Consider the following 17,778-nt stretch of genomic DNA (forward strand, 5'->3'; position numbering starts at 1 on the left):
GTGATTAATTAATTTATATATATGATACATTTAGCTAATTCCGTTAAGCTAATAAATAGTCATAGGCTCATGGATTCATCAGCGAAACTTATATATGGGCCTATAGGTTTATTTGATGTGACAAGATGTACACAAGTTGAATGGGTTTTATAAAAAATATCATTTATATAAAAGATATAAAGCCCTAAAAGAAAAATACCTATGGCAGTTTCTTTTTTACAGCACCCCTTTTCTTCTCCATATTTCCTTTGGCTCCCTCCTCTCTTGCTACAACTCAAAAAATGAGAAGATCCTTCCCAGATCTTTGGTTGTGCTGATCAAGTAGAAGACATGAATATTCATCATGTTGAGAAGCACAAGGATACGCTTAAAGGTTGGAAGATTTTGGATTCAAATGACTCATTCAATGAACAAAACATAATATCATATTTGATTCCCCCCAGGTTATTTGACTATCTTATATTTTGATTTCATTTTTAAAGGTCCAACTTAATACATTTTTCCTCATCCGTGTGATTCATTTTTGGATCGTTAATTATGGCCTTAATACCTAACAATGCCATGATCATCGGGGGGTGGCCTGCTTCTTTTGAATGTCAGAAAGTTAAGTGGGTTTCAACATAGATTAATGGATTACACAACCAAATTATCAACAAAAGGCTTACTGTGACGGTGGATGAACTAGCCGACACATGTCTAAATTAAGTATTAATTATTCTGAACATTCAGTTTACTTACAAGAACAACTACAGAAACAAGCCCTAATTTTCATAAGAAATACAATTCTAAAATGAATTAATATTATGACTTAATAAAAGTGATAACCATAATTTATATTACAAATGTCAATGATCCCAAAATAGATATACATCATATTATAGAAATTTAATTATTGGCCCTCTGGGCTTTTTTTAAGAGGTGGGAGTCTGTCAAACAATCCCGCGGTCGTCCCGAGCCCATCCGCGAGGGCGGGCCAAGGAACGATCCTCTGCATCGATGCGGCCGCAGGTGCGAGCCGCAAGACTACACTATTCACACTCTGACCACGAGATCACGCCTAATCAACCAGACTTAGTGGTCTGTCTCCTTCGTGCTAAATAATACAATTGTATGAGATCCTGTTCAAGTAAGGTCGTTAATACGAGCCTATTGAACAGATCCTGTTCAAGAGGGCTTAATAAGAAAGAGAAAAAATGTCACTAATTGGGCTTATCAGGAAGACTAAGTCAGGCAACCCCACCCGCCCTACTGAGTCAGCAGACTCAACTCTCAGACCCAACCCTCTATGTCGAAGCTCCCACAGACTTGACCCACATCAACCCTCTTGCTCAGTTAGTTGACCCACTGGTGCAAGCCAAGGGGAGAAACCTAGCATGGAAATCTGAAAAAAAGCCAATGGGAGTAATCTGAGAAAAAAATTTTGTACATTCACTTGGGCTTATGGGGCCCAATTTCTAGGCCCAATAAACTAAGCCCATTAAGCTCACTGGATAAGCTTCTGAGTTATGCAATGCTACGCAAATATCAAGAATTGAAGGACATTCCAGTAAAATCTCTTCACCTTCACCAAGCAATCTTCTTCTTCTCTCTACCAGTGCCGAAGTTCTTCTTTACCAAGGAGGGCCAGAGAGAGAGAGAGAGAGAGAGAGAGAGAGAGAGAGAGAGAGAGAGAGAGATGACGTTCTCTTCTTCTCCTTCCCCTTCGTCGAGTTTCGTGCACTTCATCTCTCCTCCTGCCCGCCATTCGAGCTCTCCAGCGATGGTGAAGATCCCCGAGAAGATTTCCATCTGTGGCGGGGGTTCATCTTTTTCGAGATTCAGATGCTCCGCTGGGCAAACTGGGTTTTTTACTAGGCTTGGACGGCTTCTAAAAGAGAAGGCGAAGAGTGATGTGGACAAGATCTTCTCTGGGTTCTCCAAAACCCGCCAGAATCTCGCTGTTGTCGACGAGCTCCTCCTTTACTGGAACCTTGCGGAAACTGACCGTGTTCTTGATGAGCTCGAAGAGGTTTAAGATGCTTAGATTTATGTTTTTTAAATATTTTTCAGCGTAATTTTTCGTATTTATCCATGCTTTTAATCGTGCCATTGCCATTGATCAGGCATTATGAACGAAAATTTTATTCTCAGGCTCTGCTGGTGGCTGATTTTGGCCCAAGGATTTCTGGGAAGATCGTAGATAGTCTCCGAGACGACATTCTTTCTGGGAAATTGAAATCCGGCAGCGAAATCAAGGTACAAGACGGCTGGATTATCCTTAAGCGTCTATATAGCTTAATACGTTCATAGAATGGGATCGTGAAGCAATTCTAGGTGGTTTCTGTAAATTGGACTCTAATTTGTGAGTGCTGAACTGGGCTTTTCTCTCCCCTGCATGTCAGGATGCACTAAAGAAAATCGTTCTAAACTTGCTTTCTAGCAAAGCTGGAAAGACAGAACTTCAATTAGGATACAAGTTAGTCCCTTGCCTCTTCTGCGATCATTAATTCTCCCACAATTCTTTTTTTTCATTTATGTGGATCATTTTCAGGAAGCCCGCGGTTGTGATGATTGTTGGCGTTAATGGTGGTGGCAAGACAACATCTTTAGGTATCTTTTATTTCATATTTTCGTCTTCGGTTTAAGAGACTAAAGATATGTTCATCAGGTTACTATAGCCGTAAACTTCAATCACGTGATAGTGGATAGATAAAATAGACGTTTCGATTTTTCAACTTTGCCTTTTCCATTCTTATTTTTTTCCAATAGAGATTTTATTCCCTTAAATCCGTTATGAATCTATTTCTGGATACTGTTGTAAAGGTCCTTTTCTTTATATTTTCATTTCCAGATTATATTTATTTTATCTCGTTGTCTTGACTCCTTATCTCGTTGTCTTGGCAGGAAAACTCGCCTATAGGTTGAAAAATGAAGGCGTAAAGGTGCACGATAATGTTTACATCTGATATTTGCTAAATTAAAAACAAATCTTTTGATACAATGGTTCTGGTTTATCCAGCAAAAACTATGATTATTTTTGCAACTAGTTATCGTCTCAGTGTGGATAGTAATCCTAATCATTTAAATAAAGCTTTTACTATCTAGAAACCGTTGGTTCTGAATGCTTTTACATCATTATGCTGTACACTTTTCCTTTCGAAGACATGATTTTTGAAGTCGCCTTTGGTAACAAAATAAGTGGGCAGTATGAAATTATTGATTTACCTCTCAGTTCTCCTATTGACTAAAAAAACAGAACTAGAAAGAAATTTTAACTGTGAACTAAGCTAGAACCATTTCATTAACTGAGATGCAGATCATTTTGGATCTTAGATTGACCAAAAACTCGGGATTATCCCAAGGCTAATAAATTATTACGCTCTTGCAACCATATTTCATGGAGATGTTTTGTTGTGGTATGATTCCTGTCATTTCTAGGACCAATTTGTCATTACAGCGTAATTGGGGCATTTTAGTCATTTTCCACTATGCTCGTATATCCCTTCAAACAGGGCAGTCCTCCATTAAGGAGGGCAGACAAAAATGTTTTTATGATGTGGTTTCCTCTCTGTTTCCTCTGTGCAATGTCCATCCCACTGGTGATCCTTCCCCGAGCATTGTCCTTTTCCTGAAGTCCATCCCAGCATCTCTTCTCCCTCCATTAACAATCATTCCGGCATCTTCTCCAGGCCGTGCTCTTGTGAATAGGAACTCTCAGGCTCTTATCATGTTGGCACAAAATTCATCTGTCAGAACCCGTCTGTAATTTTTCTACAATGAGGCACTGATCGTAGTAGGCTCTCAAAGTTCAAATCTCAGTATGTATACTTTGAATCGAAAGAAAGGAGTCTTAAATTATTTTGGATGTTATTTTGGATGCTTGTCTTGGGCTTCCTTGCCATTACAAGTAATAAAAGAAATATAATTTGGGCACATTGGTAGTACAGCTTCTCTTCTGGATGGGAATCAGTTTTGCATTAAAAAAAAAACTTATTTCTATACCATAATTTAATTGCTCCCTCATGAAAAAACCTTCCAGATATTAATGGCAGCAGGTGACACATTTAGGGCAGCAGCCAGTGACCAGCTGGAGGTATGGGCTGAAAGAACTGGGTCAGAGATCGTCGTAGCGCAGGGAGAAAAAACCAAGGCTCAATCTGGTACATTCTATTTCCCAAAATATTCTCTCTTTTTTCCCTTTTTATTCTTTAATTTTTTCTTTGTTTTTTTGCCACACTGGACAGTTCTTGCACAGGCTGTTAAAAAAGGAAAGGAAGGAGGATATGATGTCGTCCTCTGCGACACATCTGGACGTACGTATCTCTGAAGATCATAGCCTGTAATTATTGCTTCAGACTAGGATTCAGGGTCAAAGATGACGAGGAGGGGTGGACAATGACAATGTCGATGACAAATCATCCTTGTTGTCTTTCGGTTGATGAATCATCATCATTGTCATTGCCTTTGCCATTTGTCCAAGCCCAAACATGGATGACAAGATTTGGAGTTGTAGATGATGAATATTTCATCAACATCATCATCCGATTTCCAAGATTCACCATCGTCCTCATCCTTGTCATCTGACCCCTGATGACGATTTCATTACTGTCATCCTTCCAAGCTAACCAAGATGATGATGACATGGTCAAAATTTAGGGATGACTATGTTGATGACAAATTCGTCGTTTTCTGCCTACCCTACTTACCACCAGGCTGATTGGCTGTTGACTTCTGTTATTCGATTCTCAGGGCTTCACACTAATTTTAACTTGATGGAGGAGCTGGTCGCTTGTAAGAAAGCGGTTTCCAAAGTGGTCTCTGGTGCGCCCAATGTAAGGGTGTTATCTTCTCCTCTTGTCTATTAAATATGGCGACTCTGCATTTGCTTAAATTGCTGGAAATTTCTCCCCTTTTCGTTATATATGCATGCAATTTTACAGGAGATACTGCTCGTACTGGATGGGACAACAGGTTTGAACATGCTCCAGCAAGCTAGGGAGTTTAATGAAGTAAGTTTTCCGCTCTCTTTATTAAATACATTCTCACTGTTCCCCTTGTCATGTTTCAAATATTACCGTATTCTTCTGTGATCTTTATATAATTTAATCACCTATCTGTTTTACTTTGAGATTTCTACAAAATACAAGCTCTAGTTTTACATTTTTCTGTGCTTATAAACAAATAATCTCAACCCGGTCATTTTCTGATTCTTGTTTAAGTCAATAATTTGCGGCTGTAATGTTCTTAAATATGTTATCCCAACTTCCCTTATTAAATTTCGTTTGCAATTAATTTTACCATTCCTTTTTACCCTGAAATTTGCACAAAAGTCACCTTGTTTTTCATTTTCCGGGCTAAGAACAGAAAACCCGAATCTTGTTTTTGCTAAATAAATTATTGGTCGGTGATCTTTCCAAATTTCTAAAATAAACTTTCATCCCGGACAGGTGATAGGGGTTACAGGTCTGATCTTAACCAAGCTGGATGGATCAGCGCGTGGTGGCTGTGTGGTAATTTTTGATTTGGTGTTTTCCTCATCTGCTGAATATAAAGTTTAATCCAAATATTTAATTTCTTATGGGTTATGCAGGTGAGCGTGGTTGAGGAGCTTGGAATTCCGGTGAAATTTGTGGGGGTTGGGGAGGGGGTGGACGATCTCCAGCCCTTTGACCCGGAGGCCTTCGTTGACGCCATCTTCTCCTGACCTGCCACGACCCCCACCCGACCTCACCTGTTCATTCTCTTTCCTCTGAAAGTCAACTCTATTACTCAGAAGTCAACTTATTTTATTTTAACACTCTTGTATAGATTTTTGATTGAGGTTGAGCATTTTTTGAAAGGTAATACTTAAAAAAAGGGAAAATTTTGCCCAGAGAACATTTCCACTCGCCGGAGCAACCATCACCTGCTGCCTCATGCCCATATTGTCCGTCCCTACTCTCTTCATAGGATTTGGAATTTAAACAAAATTGACCAATAAAATGCACATCATAAACTTGTTGTCTGAAGACAACAGCGGCATCTTCGTAACCTATCCGTGACCCTCTGTTGTCATTGTCATCGTCAGCGTCATCAAGGAAGTCGTCTATGTCATCAGGTTGACGTCATACAGGACATTGACGACGGGATGACACTGCCGACATCAACAACAAAAACCCTGTCTCCGGTTTGGGATTTTTCTTTACATCAGAACCTTGATTGAATAAAGTAACCTTCATCGAATAATGCAATTAATAATTGAAGGATTTTCTTAAAAACATAGTTGAAGGATGAAAATAAAGGTTCACTAAACAAATGAAGGAGTCAAAGTGCCTATATCGATAATAAGTGGACAAATAAAAATTCAAGAACCCAGATAGAGAAACAGTGGAGTTATGTATGAGTTACGAAACCCCGATTCCGAAAAAACAAATCCAGATTCAAAAGAAGATTTTCATAGAAAATGCCAGGTAGAGAAACAGTAGTCCTTATAAAAGTTCATGAACCCTGATAGAGAAATAATAAACTTTAGTTTGAGTAGAAGATACCCAATTCCGAATAACCAAATCTGCATCAAGAAAAGAAAAAATATTGTGGAAAACCCCACGTAGAGAAACAACAGATATAAAGAAAAGTTCAAGAACCAAGATCGAAAAACGGTAGAAGTTAATGACCAGAAGATCCAAGATTTCGAATAAACAAATCCAAAGTCGAAAAGAAGACATTTTTGTAGAAAATCACAGGTACAGAAAATAGACGTAAAATAAAAGATAAATAACCCAGTGAGTAGACGACCCAGACTCCAAATGAACAAATCCAAACTCGAAAACAAGACAATTTTGTTCTAAACGGTTGAGGGAATTTATGCCCTGTTCAAGAACATCCCTTGTTAGTATAACGCCATTACGATTTGGCCAATAATTTTGTGGAAACCCTGTGTCGAGAAAAATCAAGCATAAATAAAGTTCAAGACACCATATCTAGAAACAGTAAACAAATTGGAGTTGAAGAACCCAGATTCCGTATAAACAAATCCGAACTCAAAAGAAGAAACTTTGGAAAAAACCCAGGTAAAGAAACACTATACTTTAAGAGAAGTTCAAGAATTCAGATCGAGAAACAGTAGACATTGGTATGAGTAGAAGAACCCAGATTCCTAATAAACAAATCCAAACTTGAAAAGTAGAAGAAACTTAAAGATAAAGAACCCAGTGAGTGGAAAAATCCAGATTCCGAATCCAAACTCAAAAAGAAGAAACTTTTGAAGAAAAAACCAGGCAGAGAAACAACAAACTTCAAGAAAAGTTCAGGAATCCATATCGAGCTACATTGCAAAATTAGTAAGACTGCTTAAGTAGAAACACTAACTACAAGAAAAGTTCAGGAATCCATATCGAGCTACACTGCAACATTAGTAAGACTGCTTAAGTAGAAACACTAAACTTTAAGAGAAGTTCAAGAATCCCGATGAACCCATTTTCCTAATAAGAAAAATTCAAACTCGAATAGCAGATCCAAATTAAAGATCAAGAACCCAGTGAGTAGAAGAATCCAGATTCCGAATCCAACCTCAAACAAGAAGAAACTTTTGAAAAGAAACCGCAGGTAGAGAAACACTAAACTTCAAGAAAAGTTCAAGAAACCAGGCCGAAAAAACAGTAAGACATTAGTGTGACTAGAAGAACCCAGATTCCCAAAAAAATCAAACTTGAAAAATAGAAGCAAATTAAAGATCCAGAAAGAAGAATTCAGATTTCAAATCCAAACTCGAAAAAAAACAGAAACTATTGAATAAAAACTCAGGTAGAGAAACACTAAACCTCAAAAAAAGTTCAAGAACCCATATTCCCAAAAAAAAATCAAACTTGAAAAGTAGAAGCAAATTAAAGATCCAGAACCCAGCGAGAAGAAGAATCCAGATTTCAAATCTAAACTCGAAAAAAACAGAAACTATTGAAGAAAAACCGAGGTAGAGAATCACTAAACCTCAAAAAAAGTTAAAGAACCCACCAGATTCCAAAAAGAAAGAAATCCAAACTAAAAAAGAAAGAATCCGTCGAAGAAAAACCTAGGCTTGACTGATCAAACAAACATTCAAGAACCCAAATTCAGACAAAAAAAATAGCAGCACTGTTCATGATCCGACCAAACAATCTTCTCCGTCGATGGATCAAAAACCAAAAACCGAACAAAGATTCAATTTTTTTCTTGGTGAAATACGAACAAACATTCAATTGAAGAGAGAAAGTAGCAACAATTCACTCGAGATTGGTGTGCCGGGATCGCATGTCGTTGGGGGTCTGGCCGAGGATAGGGCCAAGGCGGAGCACTACCATCTCGAAGAGAACGAACAAGGCGCCTTCGTAGAGACTACCCATCGGCAGCGCCGCGTCATCGTCGCCGTCATCGTCGCCGTCAACCATGGTCTTCGCGGGGACGACGACGACGCGGTCGGCGGAGCCGCCGGCGGCGGCGGCGGGCTGGGCCGTGAGAAGGACGACGCGGGCGGCGGCGGCGGCGGCGGCGGCGCAGATGGCGGCGACGGTGGCGAAGTGGCCGGGGCCGGCGGAGGCGAGGAGGAGGTCGCCGGGGGCGGCGGGCGGGGTGGTGACGTCACCGATGACGTGGGCGCGGAGGCCGAGGTGGAAGAGGCGCATGCAGAGAGCTTTCATCATCAGGCCTTCTCGCCCGACGCCGTGCACGAAGATCTTCTTCTCGCCGGCGGCGACGGCGGCGATCTCCGCCACCAGCGCCGCCGCCGGGCAGTCCTTCGCCGCCGCTGTCTTGCCGCCGCCGCCGTGGTCTTCCATCGCTTCTCTCTCTCTCTCTCTCTCTCTCTCTCTCTCTCTCTCTCTCTCTCTCTCTCTCTCTCTCTCTCTCTGTCGCTCGTTGGGATTGTTATCTGGAGGAGAATGGTGGGATGTGTGTATGTACGGTATGTATGTCTCTCTCAGGGATGGGTGTCTGGTTTTAGAGAGATGGATGACAAAAGACGTGGGTGAGATTCATCTCTCTTTCTCTCTGTGTCTTTCTGACGCTCGTTGGGATTGTTATCTGGAGGAAATGGTGGGGGGTGTGTGTGTTTTACGGCATGCATGTCTCTCCCCGTGGTCTTCCATCGCTTCTCTCTCTCTCTCTCTCTCTCTCTCTCTCTCTCTCTCTCTCTCTCTCTCTCTCTCTCTCTCCCTGTTGCTCGTTGGGACTGTTATTTGTAGGAGATGGTGGGATGCGTGTTATAGTATGTATGTCTCTCTCTGGGATGGGTGTGTGGTTTTAGAGAGATGGACTGATAAAAAACTTGGGTGAGATCCCTCTCTTTCTCTCTCTATCGCTGATTGGGATTGTTATCTGTAGGAGAATGGTGGGGAGTGTGTATGTTATGGTATGTATGTCTCTCTCTGTGATGGGTGTGTGGTTTAGAGAGATGGATGGATAAAAAACTTGGGTGAGATCCATCTCTCTCTCTCTCTCTCTCTCTCTCTCTGTCTGTCGCTCGTCGGGATTGTTATCTGTAGGAGAATGGTGGGGGATGTGTGTATGTATGTCTCTCTCTGGGATGTGTGTGTGGTTTTAGAGAGATGGATGATGAAAAACTTGGGTGACATCCACCGGAGTGGATCGCCTTAGAGTGTCACAGCCTCACAGGGTGAGCTCGGAAGCTGTTCCCCGTCCCTGTCGGGGGAGATGCCAACCATCTCTCCTAACGAACACAAAAAAAATAATATTATCTTTTCTATGAATTTATCTCTTATCTCTCCCCCTCTATCTCTCTATCTCTCTATCTCTCTATCTCTCTATCTCTCCCCTCTATCCCCTCTCTATCTATCTCTGTATCTCTCCCTCTATCCCCCCTCAATCTATCTCTGCCTCTATCGCCCCCTCTATCTCTCCCCTCTATTCCCCCTCTATCTATCTTTATCTCTCCCCTCTATCTATCTCTCTATCTCTCCCCTCTATCCCCCCTCTATCTATCTCTCTCCTCTATCCCCCCTCTATCTATCTCTCTCCTCTATCCCCTCTCTACCTATCTCTTCCCTCTACCCCCCCCCCCTCTATCCCTCTATCTATCTATCTTTCTATCCCTCTATCTATCTATCTATCTTTCTTTCTTTCTTTCTTTCTTTCTATCCCTCTATCTATCAATCTAACTATCCCTCTATCTATCTATCCATCCATCTGGCTATCTCTATCCTTCTATATATCTATCTATTTATTTATCTCTCTATCCGTCTATATATCTATCCCTCTATCTCACTATCCCTCTATCCCTCTATCCCTCTATCTCTCTCTCTATCTATCTATCTATGTATATATCTGTCTATCTCTCTATTTATCCCTCTCTCTCTCTATCTATGTATGTATCTGTCTCTCTATTTATCCCTCTTTCTCTCTATCTATCTATGTATATATCTGTCTATCTCTCTATTTATCTCTCTCTCTCTATCTATGTATATATCTGTCTATCTCTATATCTATTAATCTATCTATGTATATATCCGTCTATCTCTCTATTTTTCTTTTTCTACCTTATGTTTCTATCTCTCTGCCTCGGTCTCTTCCGTGCTTTCTCCCTTCCCCTCTATCAGCCAATGAATATCTATCTCTGTAAGTGTCTGTATCTCCATCTATTTATCTTTCACTTCCCCTTTCTCTCTCTATCACTCTCTGTACTCCTATATCTTTATCAATTTCTGTTCTCTTTCTCTCCATCTCTCTCAATCCGTCTCTTTTAAATCCTTGTTTCTTAACGGGCTCAAAATATGCTATTTCAAAATGTATTTTTTTTAAACTTCAACTTATAATAGAGTCATATCTAATTTTGAGATTTTTTTTTACTTTAATACTGTTTCAATCCGGGAGAATTGCCTATTCCAAATATGGATCAGAAAAGGATTTATTCTAAACTGTGTTCTCTTTGAAGTTGGAGTCCTTAAATTTCAATTAGTTTTCTTCACTTCATGAAGGATCTTTTGTGCACCGTATAAACATGTGCTAAAACAAATTGAAGAAGCTCTTCTTTCCAGTATGCGTGATTCATGAGAGGCCTAAAAAAGAAGTAGAAAATAGTTCTATTGAAGGCTTCAAAAGTTTAAATACGATGGTCCAAAACTGAAGTGTTCAGTACTCATCATGAAAATTTTCCAAAGGTCCGAATTAAAAAAAAATTGTTATGTTGTGATCTGAATTTTTTACTAATTTTTCTACAACCTGAATAATGTTTCGTAGTTATATTTTGACATATAGTTTTTGGTTGATTCTAGATATCAAAATATTGAATCAAACGTTGAGTTTTGAATTAGAAATTTTCTTCTGGAATTCAAACCATATGATTTGGAAGATTAGAATTTGTGGTGGAGTTTAAAACACATGTCATTATTGAAATGTCAAACATCAAAGGTGACAGCTAGAGACTATTATCAAATTACACCAAACTTTGAGAAAAGTGTTTTAAACAGAAGAGGTAATTTAAAATGGAAATATGCACATCATAATGAAATAATATGATATTTAGAAAATAGTGAAGAGTTAATACTGATATGGAGTTATGATATCCTAGATCAGTTCGATGCAGTTTGAAATGCTACACATTGAACCATCGAATAACAGTTATATCTGTTATAGCAATGTGATGATTAAAAGTTATTACTGTTTAAAACCTAATGCTTTGATTGAAAGTTAAACTGTTTAAGACTTAATACTTTGATTGAAAGTTATAACTGGCTTGATAGCTTGGGCAAACTTTAATTTTAATCATTCTTGGAGAAACTTGGTGAGTAAATCATATGGTATTTTGTCTTAGATATATTGAGAATTGAAGAAATTCTTTAGGCGACTTGATAGTTAAATTTGAGAATATACTTCAAGTGAAAAGGATCTTGGATATGCTTTGCGTATGAATACAACCGATATCTTTGAGTACATTATTCGACGTGAAATTCCCGGAGATAATTCCAGTCTGTACTTTGAAGATAATAATTTATATTCTGACAACCGTACCAACTTAATCTCCATTCAGAAGCAAAGAGGTAAACTCGAAGCGTGTCGAAGAATGAAGATTTATTCCTTAATTAGAGTTAGTTACTATCGTTAAATCTAAAGAGAAACTGGTTTGTAACTAAAGGATGTCGCCGAACTTCCTGATTTTTGTCTCTGTATTTGGGTAAGTGATCTGGGTTTAGAACACTGATAAGAGATGAAATTCTTCCTCGTGACAAGATTAGGGATCAGCCTGAAAATAAAATAAAATCACCTTTGCTTATCATCATTTATTGAGTGCTGAAATAAACAAGAAATATAGTACAATTTACACACTGCCCTGTTTGCACCCTGGGTTTATATGATACGACCCTCTTCGTATCTATGGAAACTTCAACATTTTATCCCTTGGCGGATATAATGAAAGTACCTGCAGAGGGGTATTTTCATCATTTTCATTAGGCATGTATTCCTCTTCAAATAGGGCAGCCAAGAAGTAAATGGAGGCTGTGGGTTCTTATATCTCCTTCTCCGGGGTCTTATCATAGTAGCACTCAAAAACAACCTGCAAGGTCTGAATAAATGTGATGGGGTCTTATTTTAATCAATTCCATGCGATAGAGAGAAACCACAAGCCAGTCATTAACAGTTTTATCTAACAAACAGACACCTTCAGACTTACACCTCAACAATCATCCATTCTCCATTTAAATATATATCCACTTACCATCCTCTCTCTCTCTCTCTCAAAGCTGTTTACCTAAATCATTTTCATCTCTCTTCGTCGATACGTCTCATCATCTAAATGCATAAAAATGATGGAAACAACAAACTCTTTCAAGAACCAGAAGAAATCTTCACGAGCAGTCAGTCACAGGCCAACAGCAAGAGAGAGAGAGAGAGAGAGAAGTTACGTGGGGAGCTAGGCAAGGAGGTGGGCGGAGCGGAGGTAGAGGGTGTCAACCACCTTGGCAACGTTGGCAATGGCGTCGAGGGTGGCGTGGAAGATGGCATCGGGCGCCGGCTCCTGGAACAGAACAAGGCACCCGGCACCCTGATCCAGTGTCCCAGCAAACTTCTTGTCAAGAATCAGCTGTGAGAGCTTGGTCTCCACCTGGGCCAGGGGCAGGCCGATCATCTCCGCAACGTGGGCAATCTCCACCCTGGAGAACGGCTCGATCAGCTTGCACAGGTTGTGCTCCAGCAGCGCCTCGTACAGCCCCGAGAGATGGCGGTGCACGATTGGGTCCCCCTCGAGCTGCCCTTTGAACTGCTCCACCGCCGCCTCTAGCGCTCGCACTGACCGCTTGGAATGCGCCTCCGCCACCGCCTTCATCGCATCCACCTCTTCCCCGACGTACAGCAGCCCGGCCTTGGTGGCAATCAGCCCCGCAACGTCATCCGCCTGCCCGACCATGATCTTGCACAGCAGCATGTACTTGAGCCCAAGCACGGCCCGGGGGTCGCCTAGTGCGTGCAGTGCCTCAAAGGCCTCAAAGAAGTAGCTGTATGCAGTCTTGTAATCCTTCTCCTCTGCGTGGAGGATGCCGCTCTGCAGGTCAATGGAGCCCTGCTGTGCCGGGGGCACGTAGATGGCATTGGCTGCCGTCCGTGCCGCCGTGAGCGCTGCCTTTGCCTTGGGCACGTTGCGCAGGGAGAGCTGCAGCTTGCTCTCCAGAAGCTCGATGTCCACCAGCAGGAGCTTGTCATCGAGCCGCCGGACCTCCTTCACGAGGGAAGCCAAGAGGGTTAGAGCTTCGGGGAAGTCTCCAGACTCCATGAGCAGCGCCGCCAGGCGGGCTTCGACCCGCTGGCGGAGGAAGGTGCGGCGCTCGGAGCGGGTCCATTGAACCATCTCGCGGCAGAGGGAGATTTGGAGGGCAGTAGTGCCGGGGATCTTGGCCACAGAGTCGATGACGGAACGGACAATCTTGGCGGTCTTGGCCTTGGGGATGACAGAGAAGAAAGGGCGGAGCTGGGTCAGGAGCAGGCGGAGATCCTCGGCGTGGGCTTCTTGGGTGAGGAGATCGGAGAGGTGGGAGATGGCCTGCTCCTTGATTCGGAGCGACTCCGGGGAGGAGGACGGGTTGTTCAGGATCTGGTGGAGCATGGAGATGGCCGTTGACGGGTCCTTGGCTTCCAGTGCCTCTGCCATGGACTCCGTTGTTGCCGGCAAAGATGAAGAGCCAGAGCCAGACGACGACATGCTCGTTGCTTCTCTGCTTCCGATTGCTCTATCAACTTCTCTTCTCTGCTTTCAATAGTACGTACAAAATATTATGATGATGAGACGATGATTATGATTTGCAACGCGACTAAATCCCCAGTCGTCCATCTCAGGTAATACTAAAAGTTGTGATAGAGGATGGTTTGTGATCAGAATGACAGGGTTATGAATATGATGATGGGATGATTCAAAGTTTAAGCACTTGCAATATATCATCTACAGTTAAGATAGGGTTTGTAATAGAGGATGCCATTGATCGTAATCAGGATGAAGGTATGATGAAGACACTGAGGGACAATTAAAACTTTAAGCAATCGAGAGGTGCCCACAACAGACGATGCTAGACATGTGATACAATTGACACGGATGGTTGTCATGATGATGGGATGATTCCTAACGATTCAACTTTAAAAATACAATGTGACGGACAGGCAGAAGTATTTTTCTTAAGGAGTAGCTCATGATGCGCGATCATTATGAGGCTGACGATGAAGGAATGACAGTTTTCAGGATTAAAGTTCCTTCCTCCATTGCATCAAGCCCACAATGGATAATGGTAAGATCTTAATAAATAAAAACATTACAGAAAATATCAAGTAAATAAGAAACGTTTAATGTTCTCCAATTCTATGACACATTTCACTAAAAAACAAAAGGCGTCAAAATTACGAACCACACGATTTTTAGCATCCACACGGGGGAAATAACATGTTGGCTTCATCAATTCAAAGCGATAGCTACTATTCAAAAGAAACCATCGGGATGAAAATTTGATCCATTTCCCAACCATGAGAGTGGGGGTTTAATTATCAGAAACTTCTCAGGATCGACACATATTTTTCAAGGAATCGATCGCCGCGTAAACTAAAGCCGTATGGAACGAAAAGTAGGAAGATTTGATGGATGACAACATTCTATTCTAGGATACCTTAAAAAACTTGATAAATATACGTTAAATTTGTTCAATGATAAGAATCCCAGTCTTGGCAACAGCCGATAGACAATACAGAGAAAGACGAATAATTTAAGAAGCCTCCCAAACTCTTATTTGAGCGATCAAGAGTACCTCCCACCAACCCAAACTAAATCAAGAAAAGAATTCTACGCTCCAAAAAGAAAAGAATTCCCACGTATGATAGCACTTATGTGCATAATCTAGAACCCTACAGACTAGACATAGATTACGACACGAGAAATTTAAACTTACTCTCTAGGAAGTTTAGAGACATGCAAGCAGACAGATCGTCCATCCGAATTCGCAAGACAGTCATCGAGGCAAACACCTTCCGTGAACACAATTCAAGATCATTCACGTCGAAAACAACAAATTTCAATCATTTTAACACATTATTCATCTTTCCAGTTTCCAGGGTAAAGAAAAATGAGGAAAATGGTGAGGAAAAAAAACGACTTGACGAGATCTGGGAATCTGCGGAGTGCAAAATTCTCCGTTATCACGTACAAAAACCCGATTTTCACGAACCTTTTTCCTCGGCTACAAGAAAAACCGTACCCCCGTCCGAAAGAAAGACAGCAAGACACGTACAACCCAGATTCGAGAGCGTAATTCAAAGCAAGTAACCCAACAGACACAACATCAATCAAAATTTGAGATTTAGCGCACCTTGAACGAACCGAAAGCACTTGACCCCTTGAGCAAGTTTCCGAGGGGAAGGGCACGGTCGACTTAGGTTGCAATGACAGCTACAACAAGTAAATTCCTCTCGTTTCATAAATTATAAGAGAATGTTTCTGCCCAATATCGTCTACACTACGAAATATTCAAGGATAAAATATTTCGAAAATATATATTGGCCAAATAATTATGCAACAATCAAAATTTAAATGAAATAGTATACACATATTCCAAATAGGTTTGAAAACTTCAAATAATCAAGTTTAGACTAAATGCTTTTTTATGGAAAATAAAATATATATTATTAAAACTTAAAGAATAAAATATTCACTTGAAAGCATATATTGTGTGTACGTTTATCATGTTTCCAGTTGAGAAGCTATTAACAATTATCTAAATTTCTTCATAAAGGCATCCTCAATTTTTTTTTCACGATTTTAAGGCTTTCAAGCATATTTATATAAAAAATTACCATGTTAAGCTAAGATATATGTTTGTAAATTTGTATACATTTGTATTTTTCTAAAAATATTTAATGATTTTTTAGGAGATCAATGGCAATGATCAACATCATGGATTAATCTTCAGTCCCTCTACAATTCCTTTTTCAAGTGCAAAATGATGATTTAATCTCTATCATGATCTTTGATGAACAGCTCATCTTTTGGTCCACTAGTGCACATAATAGACCAGATAATTACTGAGTAGATGAAACCCCAGAAAACCCATACAATAATAAATTTTATGTTTCTCTCCCTATAGTATATTGCCTTAGGATGGTAAGTAAACGTAATATTTAAGGCAAAACTTCACTTTCGTGCTTACAAATGGCATCTTCAAGTGAAGCTTTTCTTCAAGACAGTTTTGTCTTTTCTTCTCATATTTTATGCCCGGTGCTTAAGTTGTAAGGCTACACTTTCAGTTCATTTTTACCTCTCTGGATGCATAGTTATCTAAGTAGCATCCTATTTTCTAGGTATTGTGAATCAGATTCCTACCTACCAACTAGCACTGCCAAAAAATCCATTGTGATTCTTTAATCTAAATCTAATGTCTGATTTTTGTTCACACATGACTCTGATATCAGATGGAAATTAAAAATAACTCCTACTATTAAACATGAAATCTATTCAGATTTTAAAAACTTGAGTCGATGTTCACCCAAGATGATAAGTAATACAGTTTTTTGCAGCTATTCATCCGCATCACCTGTCGAGTTATCCAGGTGTTTGCACAAAACTTATCTGATTTTGGTTTATAACCAAAAAGCATTTTTATGGAGTCTCGAAACCTTGTGCATGTGACCCTCTAGGCCCATATACCAATCTAGCTAACAACTCTAAGTACTAAATAATGCTTTATTGGGTAAAATAATTTTAACTACATCCAGTATGTGGATTAATTTCCCGGATAGAATTAAATGTATCATATGACGAGTTGCTAATAGGTGGCTGCCAAAGTATATTGTGTTATTAAGAAGGTATAAAATAATTTATTAATTTGTTGATGGAACCTTTCTTTCATCAATTGCAATGTTCATATAAACATTTATCCACACAACAGTCCTAGGATGACTTAGCGTATAGTAAACTATCAAACCCTAGTCAATCAAAAAAATCCTCTGAAAAGTCATCTTCTAATAAGTCTCCTACTTTACACAAGGACTTCATCACATTGTCCTCATATACCACAGGTAGACGAGATAGAGATTGATGTAAAATCAAATATTTGATGTATAGATAACAAAGATAACAATACTATAAATACAGATGAGTGGTATGAATTGAAGTAATCATAGATGAAAAATAGATAGATATTTATTGGGATATTACACCATTAAGATTGCGTGATACAAATGGATGTAAATAAGACTTGATTTATAAAGAACTGTGATGAAGATGGGGAAATATAAATGCAGTGTAAAAATCTCATTCAAAATTAACTGTGATGAAGATGGAGAGATATAAATGCAGTGTAAAAA

At 40.0% G+C, this 17,778-nt stretch overlaps 3 protein-coding genes and 2 non-coding genes across 7 annotated transcripts; 1 reads left to right on the top strand and 4 right to left on the bottom strand.

The window, feature by feature from the left end:
* Nucleotides 1-923: 923 nt before the first annotated feature.
* On the bottom strand, nt 924-1,136 carry LOC144712588 (small nucleolar RNA U3). Its single transcript, XR_013583849.1, has one exon. It is a non-coding gene; the product is annotated as a small nucleolar RNA U3 (small nucleolar RNA).
* A 465-nt stretch (nt 1,137-1,601) lies between these two features.
* CPFTSY (signal recognition particle receptor protein, chloroplast (FTSY)) lies at nt 1,602-5,842 on the top strand. The gene is made up of 11 exons (XM_078585752.1): nt 1,602-2,008; nt 2,131-2,235; nt 2,382-2,455; nt 2,531-2,589; nt 2,884-2,921; nt 4,019-4,139; nt 4,224-4,292; nt 4,729-4,811; nt 4,920-4,988; nt 5,427-5,489; nt 5,570-5,842. The coding sequence occupies exons 1-11, from the start codon at nt 1,676-1,678 to the stop codon at nt 5,681-5,683; spliced, it is 1,128 nt and encodes a 375-aa protein (XP_078441878.1). The 5' UTR covers nt 1,602-1,675; the 3' UTR covers nt 5,684-5,842.
* A 2,298-nt stretch (nt 5,843-8,140) lies between these two features.
* On the bottom strand, nt 8,141-8,860 carry LOC144711731 (Sugar isomerase (SIS) family protein). The gene has a single exon (XM_078585753.1). It carries the CDS (start codon nt 8,766-8,768, stop codon nt 8,217-8,219), a length of 552 nt encoding a protein of 183 aa, XP_078441879.1. The 5' UTR covers nt 8,769-8,860; the 3' UTR covers nt 8,141-8,216.
* Nucleotides 8,861-9,545: 685 nt separating this feature from the next.
* LOC144712583 (U6atac minor spliceosomal RNA) lies at nt 9,546-9,669 on the bottom strand. The gene has a single exon (XR_013583844.1). It is a non-coding gene; the product is annotated as a U6atac minor spliceosomal RNA (small nuclear RNA).
* A 3,081-nt stretch (nt 9,670-12,750) lies between these two features.
* Nucleotides 12,751-15,913, bottom strand: ATS9 (non-ATPase subunit 9). 3 transcript variants are annotated; one of them, XM_078585815.1, is made up of 2 exons: nt 15,786-15,913; nt 12,751-14,185 (listed from the first exon to the last, which is right to left on the bottom strand). In XM_078585815.1, exon 2 carries the CDS (start codon nt 14,138-14,140, stop codon nt 12,857-12,859), a length of 1,284 nt encoding a protein of 427 aa, XP_078441941.1. In that variant the 5' UTR covers nt 14,141-14,185; nt 15,786-15,913; the 3' UTR covers nt 12,751-12,856. The 3 variants fall into 3 exon arrangements, with proteins under 3 accessions (XP_078441941.1, XP_078441942.1, XP_078441943.1); XM_078585816.1 differs by lacking the exon at nt 15,786-15,913 and adding an exon at nt 15,645-15,781; XM_078585817.1 differs by lacking the exon at nt 15,786-15,913 and adding an exon at nt 15,369-15,559.
* Nucleotides 15,914-17,778: the final 1,865 nt, after the last annotated feature.

Source organism: Wolffia australiana, chromosome 14 (genome assembly GCF_029677425.1).
Source record: "Wolffia australiana isolate 7733 chromosome 14, ASM2967742v1".
In the NCBI taxonomy this organism is placed as follows: Eukaryota; Viridiplantae; Streptophyta; class Magnoliopsida; order Alismatales; family Araceae; genus Wolffia; species Wolffia australiana.